Source organism: Rana temporaria, chromosome 10 (assembly GCF_905171775.1).
Source record: "Rana temporaria chromosome 10, aRanTem1.1, whole genome shotgun sequence".
Classification (NCBI taxonomy): Eukaryota; Metazoa; Chordata; class Amphibia; order Anura; family Ranidae; genus Rana; species Rana temporaria.
In genome coordinates, this window is record NC_053498.1 from 72,568,108 (window position 1) to 72,581,007 (window position 12,900).

Below are 12,900 nucleotides of genomic sequence, written 5' to 3' on the forward strand. Positions count from 1 at the left end.
CACAGATTGGAGGGAGATTGGTCATGCAGCTCTGTCATCACTCGCCCCCAGCTTAAATCCACTCGCCAAATGCTAGTAGGCGAGTGGAAATTTTGAGGGCTGTGTACAGGCATACCCCACTTTTAAGTACACACTGGGGTTTATTTACTAAAGCTGGAAGATGCAAAATCAGGCTCACTTCTGCACAGAAACCAATGAGCTTCCAGGTTTTTTTACAAGGCTTAATTGAACAAGCTGGGGTTAGAAGCTCATTGGTTTCTATGCAGAAGTGAGCCTGACTTTCCAGCTTTAGTAAATAAACCCCATTGTGTACTTAAAAGTATGCTGCATTTAGGAGGGCAGTCCAGCGTACCTCTGTCACTTCACTCCCAGTGACAGAATGGGGTCCTGCCGTGTACTTAGCACAGACGTCATGCATGCACTTAAGTTAACGCTTTCACTCCTGTATCATGTACCAGGCTATAGGTCTCTATAACCAGGTTTTGGTCCCAGTTGCTTTGGGAAAACGACTGCTGGGGGGGGGGGAGCCAGATCACCAACCCCAACCAGAGGACCCATCACCTACACCAGGTACCATGCGTCCCAACTGGCTGCAATGGGTTTTGTTTACCCATAGCAATACCATTACTCACTCCTTCTGCCTTCGGCTCTAATCATGTGCCCTAAAAAAAAGCAAAAAAACTTTAAAATCCATGCAGCCAGCACCCTGCATGGAGATTAGGGGCCAGGCGCATGGATTAGGGGGGCGGCACCCCTATGAGCGGCCACCACTGATGTGAACTGTGGCTGATGGGGTAACAATGATAGACCTTTGAGTAGCACTGGGGACACTCTGAATAATATTTTGTGTATCACTTCCTTTAAAGTTCAATCTCATTTGTAATAACCATATCTTGATTAAAAAAAGGAAAAAAACAATAATAACGTTTTAGCAGGGTCCTAATTTGCCACTAGCAATGACCATGCTGGCAAAGGGCCCCTCCCACCATCGTTCTGCAACAGAAACAAGAAAGGACACACACCTGTAACGAGGAGAACCTTTGCCATCTTGGTCACTCACACTGAGGCCCACCTCCAAAAATAACAGTTTACTGTAGCAGACAAATAATGTACAGTTCCTTGCCACAACACCCTTCACCTCCTAGTCCGGACATCAGTACACAGCATAGTTGAAGTTCAACCTTACTAAAGAATTGCGGACCAGCTTTTTCAGTTTCCTCACTGTAGGTTCCCATAGGTTGGTTCTCTAATGGAGCCTACCCCGAAAAGTTCACTTTCTAAAGCCTAGTACACGCGGGCCGAATGTCAGATGGCATCGGTTGGTTCAATAGAAACCGTTCGACATTTGGTCCCTGTATACTGCAGTCAGTCAGCCTTTTGGTTGGCTTCTGTCAAAGGGGCATGACCAAAAAAGGAAAAGGTCTGCCGATCGGCTCCTGACTGGAGTGACCGGGGGGAAGGGGTGGGGGAGGAGTCATACGGGGGCGCCCCCCAGTCAAGACACAATAGTGCAGCAGGGGTGATCGCTGTACTAACGTTGTATAGTTCCTCCTGAAGATGTCAGGTTTTTTTTGTTCAGCCCTGCTGGGTTAAACGAAAAAAATAAATAAAAAAATAGTGTGTACTGGTCATAAAGCTTCAAGCCTACATGGCAGTATGCTAGTGGTAACCTCTTCCTATTACCCTGTGCACCAGGCTCTGGACTAAACCAGCCCACCCACAATATCCAAATATTGCAAACGGTTGTTTGACATTCGCTGTGAATTTTAAATATATTTTAAAAAGTAAAACTTATATCCTATGGGTTGCTCAGGTTTTAGTGATTATGTAATGACATGTACTAACAATTCTTTCTTCTTTCCTCTTTACCTCAGACAGCTAAAGTCCATGGACCTGGAGCTGGGACCTCCTTTTACAGTCAGTGGCTCTATGCATTCTCATGGTTCCATCCATACATATCATTATTCTCAATTCCAAGACAGTGAGGTGTAATACTACAAATGGTCTTCAAGGGATCGTAAGCTCACAACACACAATGAGGAAACCCCTGCTCTTGACTGGTTGTAAGATGGCACACCTAGGTCCACAATGGGCATAATTTATTCATATTGTACAAAAGCAGGGTTTAAATGTTAGCCAAAGACGTGTATGCACCGTAGTTCTTTTCCTCATGTAGTGATTACAGAAAAATAGGAATAAACAAGATACTGTATAGATGAACCATAGTTCTTTGTTCCTGCTGTACCTCTAATCTTTGTCAATGGTGTCATTTTTTTATACATTCCTTATATACTGAATCTACATGGAATGATGATTTATTCTATTTATGTAAAATCAGTATGAAATAGTTCTGTGTAAATATAGTAGGGTAGTGTTCATCAATCAATGACTCTCATTGTTTTTATTGTTTCCTGTATCATGTGGTTCAAAGCAGAACCCCAGCCAAAAATAGATAGGCAACAATTAATAGCTTATTAAAAGATAAAAAAACTGCTTTTGTCGCAATAATCCGCTCCAATGCAGAGATGCCCTACGTAGCTCTTCATTACTGCCATTATATTTCCTCAGAAAGAACAAGCACAGGGCTAGCTCACTTGCGGGCTCTCAGTGAGAAGAGTCTGGATTTAACTCTCAGCAATCTAAGCAAGAAAATATTCAACTGATACCCCAAGCACATGAAGAATTCTTCTGTCAGCTAGTTGGTGCCTGTATGTTAGTCAAAAATAGCGATGTAGTCTCTTTGAGGTAAGCTGAGTTGCCAAAAGGATGGTAAAATAGCAAACTAAGTTCCCATTTAGTAAGCACTTTAGGAATGTCAGGCCTCGTACACACGACCGAGGAACTCGTCGTAAATGAAACATCGTTTTCCTCGACGAATTCCTTGTTAGGCTTGTCGAGAAACTTGACAAGCTTGCTTTGCGTACACACTGTCAAGATCAAATCTCCTCGTTCTCAAACGCGGTGATGTACAACACATATGGCAGGGGAAGTTCGATTCCACTGGCACAACCCTTGGGGCTGCTTTTGCTAATCTCATGTTACTGCGTGTTAAGTAAAAGTTTGGTAAGAGACAATTTGCACTTTTCAGACTGTTACAGCGTGACAAATGTGCTATCTCCATTACAAACGCTACTTTTACCGAAGGTGCGCTCCCGTATCATACTTTATTCTGAGCATGCGCGTGTTTCTTAGCATACACACAAACGTGTTTCTCGGTGAAAACCAGCCCGACGAGGAACACGATGAGGAAATTGAGACTCCCGTTAAGGAAAAAGAGAACTTGTTCTCTTCTTTTCTCGTCGAGTTCCTCGACAGTTTCCTCGATGAAAAATATACACACGACCGTTTTCCTCGGCAAAAAAGCTCTGCCACCAAGTTTCTTGATGGATTCTGTTGAGGAAAACGGTCGTGTGTACGAGACCTCAGACTAAGGTGAACAGTCACTTTAAAGATGTCAGCTAGTAACGAAGATTGCTTTCAGAGGAAAGAGGGGAAACGATTTTGCCTGCAGTATGTCCCTTTAAATGAAAACCAGCTAATTCTTTCCTTGGATAGCTGAACTCTCAAGTGGGTTGTGCATAGAATTCATCCCTATCAGGGAAGCAAAGGGGTGAATTCTGGTATCCTGCAGGCACTGCTAATAAAATCAGTAAAGAGGGTAGACTCCAGACCTGGATGGGTTATGGCGTCTGTACCTCAAGATATAGGCCTGCACTGTAAACCGTTTTAGACTCTAGCAGCTGGATGAAAACCACAGGCTTGATCGCAGTGGTAGCAGTGTGTGTGTCAATAACCCTCACATTTGGTTCAACAGCGCAGCAGGGAAAGGGTTGGCCTTCCATGTGGGGGGGGGGGCGGCCATTGTCGTCCTCTGGGATGGCTGTGAAAGTGGCGATGACTTGGTCCGTCTGCCCTCAGGATAATCACATTCTCTGGTGGCTTTTACACCTCCCCAACTTGTCCCGATCCAGCCTGGGCCTACTTTGATTCAATCTGCTCTCTCTCTCATGTCAGTCTCTCCCATCTACCCCTGTGTTCTTGGGTTTTTCCCTTTTTGTATGCACCCTCCCCTCTGCCAGTCCTCATGGGTGGTGTAGTTCAACTTTAGCTAATATGAATGAAAGAGTCCTGTTTAACCCCCTTAGCAGTAAACCCGAGCGTGACTCGGGGTGGGTTTTCGATGTTAGGATCGGTATCCCCGAGTCACGCTCGGGGTGGACGTGCAGAGTGTGCAGCGGCGCGGCTTACCTGCTCGCTGAATCCACAGGCAAGTTACTTACCTTGTCCCTGGATCCAGCGATGCCACCCCGCTGTGTGAGCGAGTGGGTCCTCCTCGCTCGATTCACAGTCTCCCTGTGTGCCGCCGATCTCCGTTCCCTGCGACGTTACGACGCACGGGAGCGGAGAACGGCGCCAAATTCAAAAAAGTAAACAAACACTATACATACAGTATACTGTAATCTTATAGATTACAGTACTGTATGTAAAAAATACACACACCCCTTGTCCCTAGTGGTCTGCCCAGTGCCCTACATGTACTTTTATAAAACAAAAACTGTTCTTTCTCCCTGAAAACTGTAGATTGTCCAAAAGTGTCCCTTTATGTCAAAAATGGTTTTAGAGCAGCTAGAAAACAGCGATAATAAATTATAATCACTTGCAGAATTGTGCGATAACGATTTGTGGGGAAATACGTCATAAAAAAATAAAAGTAATGACAGCGACAATTCTGCAACTGAGCAAATTTCAGTGATTTTGAGTTGATTACATTATTGAATAATTTTTATTATAATTATATTATTATTTGTTATAATTATTTATAATTATTTATTATATTATAATTTATAATTTTGTTTTAAAAAAAAAAAATCATACCCGGGATGCCTACAAGACTCTTGTTTGGTCAGATTTAAGTGAGTTATTCCTAAAAATTACAGGCCTACAATATAAAACGCCAAATTTCCTTGCGAAATAATTGTACCACTTTTGGTACGTAATTCCAGACAGAATCATACCGCCAGGGAGGTTAAAGAGTTCCCAGCATTTCTGTATGAGTCGTATGATAACTAAATTGCAAGACACTGCCATCTAGTGGCAAAAAAAGTTCTCACTATCAGTAACATTGCACAGTATTACATGAATATAGATCTTGGTGTGGAGTTTTGGGTGTGCATGTGCTGTAGGGGAACTTTGAGGTTGCTATATGAACTGCTGCTGTAGGCACCTTGATATACTAGTCATTCCTTGTCTCCAGAAAGCTGCTGTTAGAAGATTAGAGAGAGATTTGTCCTCCATTATTGCTACTGATTACTTTGGAGTATCCTGTAACCCTAAATTCCTCTTCTGTTAAATTTCCTTCAAGCAATAAATAATACAAATACATCGCCTATTCTGTGTTGTTGGAGTCAGTGGGAATTAACTGGTGCTTGTGGCGGTGGGCAGCCTCTGTACTTCTAGGAAAGAACCAGTTATTTCCACCAGCCCCTACAGAGGTAGCGCTACAAGTGATTACACAAGCCCACTATAATTATCCTCAATTGTACATTTATGTTCTTATCTTGAAACTAATAAAAAATATTTAATTGAATAGAAAAATACTCAATATCACAAGCATACTGTACAGGACACTGGCAATGTGTCCTGGATGGCAAGTAAATTCCCCCAATATTTGAGTCGTGGTCCCTTTAAGAGGGACAGTTGCAGAGTCTTCAAACCCTGATTACCAGGACTTTGTTACCGAAGGGTTTAAGTCCCAGGGGAGGGAGGCTGCAGAGGAAGTGAGTGAGAGAGAGAGAGAGCCTCACAAGCCCAAGCTTGAGCCCTTTGACCAACTAAGACAAGAGCTGCTGACCCCCTCTGTCTGGCTTGCCTGGCACCATTACTCTGGAGAAGCCTAACCCCTGTATGGGAACCAAGAACCTAGCAGTGAGTCTGCTTAAATTATCAATACCAAGATTTTGGACTGTTTTTTTTATTACTGTGACTGAAGTAAGCTGTCGTTTTGTTTAGTCGTGATTGAAATAAATTGACTGATTGCTTTCAATAAACTGGCTGGCGGTTATTACAGAGCTACCCCCAGGTTACAATACATATGGTATACTTGGTGCCAGTTCACACTTGTGTGATGCAGGAACCCTGCAAATCCACTGCAGGTTCCCGCATAGCACCAGACTAGCACAGCAGTTAACACTGCCATATGCGAACTGCCGGTTCGATGTTAATGACGCCCCCATTTCAGCTTGCATATCACACTGTGAACTGACAGTTCGGACATGAATCGGATCGCATGGGTGTGAACACCCTTGTGATCTGATTCCGTTGCGGACCAGAAACACCTGTGTGTGTTTGATCCAAATGCGATATCAGCCATACTATCTGTATGGCTGAAATTGCATTGCACGGACGTCGCATGTGATTTGCACTGCGGTTCGAATCACATGCGATCTCGCAGAGAGCACTGGTGTGAATCGGCACTTAAGGGCTACAATTTAATTTGTTCACATGAAGTCGTTTTGTAACTATTGCAGTAGCAGTATTGTACCGTGTTAGCCAATCAACAAAAGCAGAAGGTTTAGAATTTAAGTGATGTCCAGTATTGGCTAACTCCAGATTTTAAAGATGCCACTTTCAAAAAAATGTTTCTCCGTTGAACATTTTTTGCCTAATGACAAAATCTTATGTGAAAGCTTGCCTTTTTAAAGACTTAGGCAATATCGGGTACCACATAAATCCCAAGTTCCATCATATTTAAGTATTGAAATCCTTGATTTTTCAGAGGGACATGGCAAGGTTGCCCTTTATCTCCTATCTTATTTATAATGGCCCTGAAACTCTTGGCTATCAAACTTAGAGGTCACCCAGATATAAAAGGCATATATTGTCGAGAGAGGGAGCACAAATGTGCCCTTTTCACTGACGATATATTGATGTTTTTTTCTTTCCCGGTAATGTCACTACCTAACTTATATCAAACCTTGTGCCGTTTTACAGCTATCTCGGGTCTTACAATTTATCATTTCTAAATCAGTTGCTTTAAACCTCACATTGGAGGCAGACACAGTGAAATTAATCCAAAACTCGTTTCAGTTTTAAATGGCTCACCCACATTTGGGAATTTCTTTAACTCCCTCCTTACATACCCTGTATCAGGCCAACTATCCTCTCTTATATAGGAGGCTGACAGTGGATCCCCTACGCTAGGCTAGCATTCCGCCGTCATGGTTCGGTAGACTCTACACAATAAAGATGAATCTTCCAAGGTTGTTGTACCAGTTTAGAACACTTCAGGTTGCAATTTGCATGTCTGAGCTTAATATGCTGCAGAGCAAGATTATGAATCTTTGGATTGGAAAATAAATCCTTAATTTTCTATTAAATATGTGTTTTAGCTTAGATGTATGTACAGTATCTCACAAAAGTGGGTACACCCCTAACATTTTTGTAAATATTTTATTATATCTTTTCATGTGACAACACTGAAGAAATGCCACTTTGCTACAATGTAAAGTAGTGAATGTACAGCTTGTATAACTGTGTAAATTTGCTGTCACCTCAAAATAACACACAACCATTAATGTCTAAACCGCTGGCAACAAAAGTGAGTACACCCCAAAGTGAAAATGTCCAAATTGGGCCCAATTAGCCATTTTCCCTCCTTGGTGTCATGTGACTCGTTAGTGTTACAAGGTCTCAGGTTTGAATGGGGAGCAGGTGTGTTAAATTTGGTGTTATCGCTCTCACTCTCTCATACTGGTTATTGGAAGTTGAACATGTCACCTTATGGTGACATGTTGAAAAATTGTTGCCCTACATAAAGATGAGAAAACAAAGAATTGCACTAGAAATAGTTTGATATAGGTAGTAGACAAATCATTGGACAAACAAAAAAGTGTGTTATTGAAAATACATCATTAAAATAATGACATCAGATAATCCCATATGGTGCTCAGTGCTCAGAAGATGTCTCCTATAGGTGCTCGGACTGGGTGCCCCATATAGATGTACACTCACCACTGGATATGGACCACCTATCTCTAGTATGGTCTTATGCGCATGTGGCGATCCCCCGAATGGTTAGGATGACGTCTTTGAAGTAGAGATGTACCTCATAGGGATAAATGGGGATGATAAGAGCAAAAAGAGAGCCTCATTGTGCAATGCCGTGTTAAAATGTATTAGCTCGGGGCGTGGCCAGCAGGGAATCTGTATGGAAGCTCACTGCTAGAGCTCCATGTTCTAATACCTTCCTGAAGCGGCTAGCAGCGACGAAAAGCGCGCCCGAGGACACAGTATCGATCCGGAGAGGACAGAGAACATCTCCAGCATTATGGAGAAACGTAATTCCCGCAAGAAACCCCGCAAATTGGGGTTGTTTATCAGTCCGGCTGAATCCCCTCAGGAAAAAGATGGCGCCTCCTCCCTCACACACACAGACCAGCTGCCAGGCAACTCTGTGAGGAGAAAGACACAGGCTCTGATGCTGCAGCAGCCTGAGAAGGAACAACAAAATGAAGCCTTTGAATCAGACTTCATCAGCCCTGTAAAACAAAGGAGAAAAGTGTCATCTGGAGATAAAAGTAAGTGACATTGAAATAGACTGTGATTCTGATGCTGATATTAACCCCTATGAGGTAAAATTGGACTCCTTTCCCACCTCTGGCAAAGCAATGCTTGACACTGATATGAAGGAAATGCTAAAATCATTGCATGGAGCGATCCAACATGACATGAGAGCATTTATGCAAAAATCTAAAGCGGAAATAGGAGATTTGGGTGAAAGAGTGGACTATATTGAAAACAAAATGACTGACTTCACTGACGCCCATAATGAATTAGTTGATGACCATTTTGCTCTTGAGGAAGAAGTCAGACAACTGAAGCTTAAAGTCTCAGACCTCGAGGATAGGTCTAGGCGAAACAATATTAAATTCCGCGGCATCCCTGAAAACGTAAAAAATAATGACCTAAGAATCTTTTTGCAAAAAATGTTCGTGGACCTTATCCCCTCATTGCAAAAACAAGATCTAGTGATCGACAGAGCTCACAGACTTCCTAAGCCCTCGCACATCGCAGCGAAACTTCCGAGAGATGTGATCGCCAAGATCCATTTTTTCCAGACAAAAGACATGCTAATGCATTTTGCAAGACACCATGCACCACTACCAGACCCCTACGCGGGAATTATCCTATACTCCGATCTTTCCCAAGCTACTATCTTGGCGCGGAAAAACCTGAATCCGATCACCAAAATACTTCGAAACCACAAATTAATTTATAGATGGGGTTTTCCAACCAAACTATCTGTGGAAAAAGATATCATGTCTCATACAATACACACACTGGAAGATGGCTTCAAGATTATGAAAAAATGGAATCTACTCCCAAATGATGAAAGTACCCCGATCGATGGAACCACCAAAGAAAAACTGACCGCTCCTTGGAATGTCAGTCATGGATGACACAACCGCCGGTATAAAAATTCTTGTCTCTTTTCTCTCCAGTTTATCATGGCCTAAGTTCCTCAGGCACATGAATCCCAGGGAGCCCCTATCCTGAACCCCTGATCTATGATTAACAAAGCCCCCACAACGAGAGTGCACACATTTATGCACACAAGAGTTGCTCGACAACTCGCTTGTTTTTACATGTTATTTTTTGTTTTTGTCTCTGTTTTTGACCATGATCCTAATTTCCTTCCCTCCCCCCCTCACAAGCAATATCTTACAATCTTCTTTTTTCATGGAAGTTATGTAGTCGATGGACACGCTTTGCCTTTACTACATTCGATACATATACAATTCATCTATATGAAAATTATTCGCTATGCCTAATCTAAAACTACTCTCATTAAATGTGAAGGGCCTCAACAGCCCCTTCAAAAGAAAAGCCCTATGGAATGATGCCCTAAAATTCGGATGCGACATACTCTGCATTCAAGAATCGCATTTTGCAAGAGACAACCCTCCTCAATTTTCACACCCTAAATTCCCGCATATCTTCGCATCTCACAACAGTAAGAAAAAAAAAGGAGTCCTGACGATCATCAAGGATTCAATCTCCTTTCAACTTTTGGACTCAAAAATTGACCAACAAGGTCGGTATGTAATACTGGTTGCAAAGATTGAAAATACAATACTAACATTAGTCAATATCTACGCACCAAATAGGAACCCACAACAATTCCTTCAAAAAGTTATCACAATAACAAAGAAAATACAAAAAGGCAATATTATCTTATGTGGGGACTTTAATGCAACGATGGACCCTACTCTGGACACCACTAAAGGGATCCAATCCAAACGAAGAGGTTTGAAGAACATCTTCTCACAAGAAGACCTCCATGATCCTTGGAGGTGTCTCCACGCAACAGAAAAGGACTTTACGTTTTATTCAAATGTCCATAAATCCTATTCTAGGATCGACTTCTTCATCACTGACAGAGCTCTCCTCCAGAAAACCACAGATGCCCATATACATAACATAACATGGTCTGACCATGCTCCAATCTCTTTAATTATTGATCTAGCCCAACAAAATTCGAAGCATGTTCTTTGGAGGAACAATACATATATTTTGTCACATAGAGGAGCTCTGGCAGAGATGAAGGAAAGACTAGAAGAATATTTTAAATTTAATGACAACAACGAAGTCTCTATCTCTAGTATATGGTGTGCCCACAAAGCTTTCTCCAGAGGAATGCTGATACAATTGACGTCTAGGGAAAAAAAAAGGCGGTCACAGGAGGTAAATAATCTATTAGTGAAAATAGACAAATTAGAGAAGGAACACAAGCTAGCCCCCAAACACATCCTCCTCCTCCAACAACTTAATGAAGCCAGACACGAGCTTAGAGCGACTTTGATCTCTGATCATGAAAAATACCTCAAAAAACTAAAACTAAACCACTACTCCCAAGGAAATAAAGCGGGTAAGTTACTTGCCATGCAACTACGTATTAGACAGAACAAACAGAAAATCCATGAAATTGTTCACCACAAGTCAGGAAAAGTATTGTATAACCCACAGAGTATAGCTGATGCGTTTGCAGAATACTATGAGGGCCTATATAATCTAAAAAAAGATCATACTGTCACCCAACCAACCCTAAAAGATATAACCCAATTTCTTGATAAACTTAACATCCCTACAGTAGATTCCGCTACATTAGAAAAATTAAATGATCCTATAACAGTAAATGAAATCAAAAAAGTAATCTCAATGTTACCACTAAATAAAGCGCCCGGTGCAGATGGCCTATCTAGTGAATACTTTAAGGCATTTGAAAATATGCTTTCTCCATACTTGACCAGATTGTTTAATCAAGCTGTCAACACCCGCTCATTCCCTAAGGAAATGCTTGAAGCAATTGTCATCACAATACCAAAGCAAGGGAAAGACCCGACTTCTCCAACTAATTATAGACCTATCTCGCTACTTAATTCTGATTTAAAAATTTTTGCTAAGGTTCTAGCTAATCGACTATTAGAAATTACTCCTTATCTGATTGAACCAGATCAAGTTGGATTCGTGAAGGGACGTCAAGGCCCGGATAGCACCAGACGGATGATTAATCTACTTAGCCATGTAGAGCGCGGTCGGATGCCTTCTCTGCTTCTCGGACTGGATGCAGAGAAGGCATTCGACAGAGTGCACTGGGGATATGTAGCGGAAACCCTTAAGAAATTTGGTCTCACAGGATTTATTTTTGAAGCCATAATGTCTCTCTATACTACACCATCTGCTAGGGTATTTACATCGGGAAGTATATCTAAACAGTTTAGTCTCTCAAACGGTACTAGACAGGGATGCCCCTTATCACCCATTATATTCTCATTAGCAATTGAACCACTGGCGATATCTCTCAGATCTAACCCCAATATCGTAGGAATCAAGGTCGGTCAAATAGAACATAAATTGGGATTATTCGCGGACGACGTTCTTTTAACTTTATCTGCTACCGACACACTACTAGAAGAGGTAACCGCTATCCTAGATAAATTTGGATCAGTCTCTTATTATAAGATTAATCATAGTAAATGTTTTGTACTACCTATGAACATCCCGCCAGACCTAGTTGTTAAACTAAAACAACAATCTAGCTACAATTGGGACAACCCCTCCATTACCTATCTTGGGATTCAACTTACTTACCCACCTAATAAACTGTATGAAGCAAATTATCCCTCCTTATTAACTCAAATCACTCAAGATACACAGTCTATTAAAAAGACACAACTATCTTGGATTGGAAGAATAGCAGCCTTTAAAATGAAGACGTTACCAAAAATTCTATATTACTTCCGCTCCCTCCCCATCCCATTACCGACTAAATTTTTCACACAAATTAACTCGAAATTGAGCAACTTGGTCTGGTTGGGAAAGAAACCTAGAATTGCTTTATCTACTATGTCATTGGTTAAAGCTAAAGGAGGCCTAAACCTCCCAGATTTACGCCTATATTACTTCGCCTCACTCCTTGATCAAATGAGATACTGGTTCAGATATTCAAATGATAAATTATGGTTGAACATTGAACGAGAAGTGTCTAAAGGGAAGGATCTATTTTCCCTTTCCATGGCCTGCTATGCTCTACCAAAAATTAATACACCCAACTTCCTAACAATTAGAGCTACTCTGGCAGCATGGAAGTTTGCTCTAACAAAATTACAGCCGACATGTAACCCAGTCCTAATGCCAATACCACTAGGAGTAATCGATTACTGTAAAGTAAGAATTACTACCACACCCTGGTCCAAACAGGGAATCAATTTTTTTGATCAGCTATCACCCGATGACATACATAAAATAACGAATAAACTCATAGCCAAACCGTTCAATAAAAACTTTGACCCACCAAAGAAAAGTGTGGAACTCCTTAGGGCGCTGTGGGAATTCTTCACT

The 12,900-nt window shown here is 41.7% G+C and overlaps 1 protein-coding gene across 1 annotated transcript in view; it reads left to right on the plus strand.

The window, feature by feature from the left end:
* The window catches only part of SMIM35 (small integral membrane protein 35), a 77,779-nt gene extending 75,397 nt beyond the window's left edge, over positions 1-2,382 (plus strand). The window contains exon 4 of the mRNA XM_040325459.1: positions 1,875-2,382. Coding sequence (XP_040181393.1) covers positions 1,875-1,992 — 118 coding nt within the window. The 3' untranslated portion in view covers positions 1,993-2,382. The remainder of the gene's footprint in view (positions 1-1,874) is intronic.
* Positions 2,383-12,900: the final 10,518 nt, after the last annotated feature.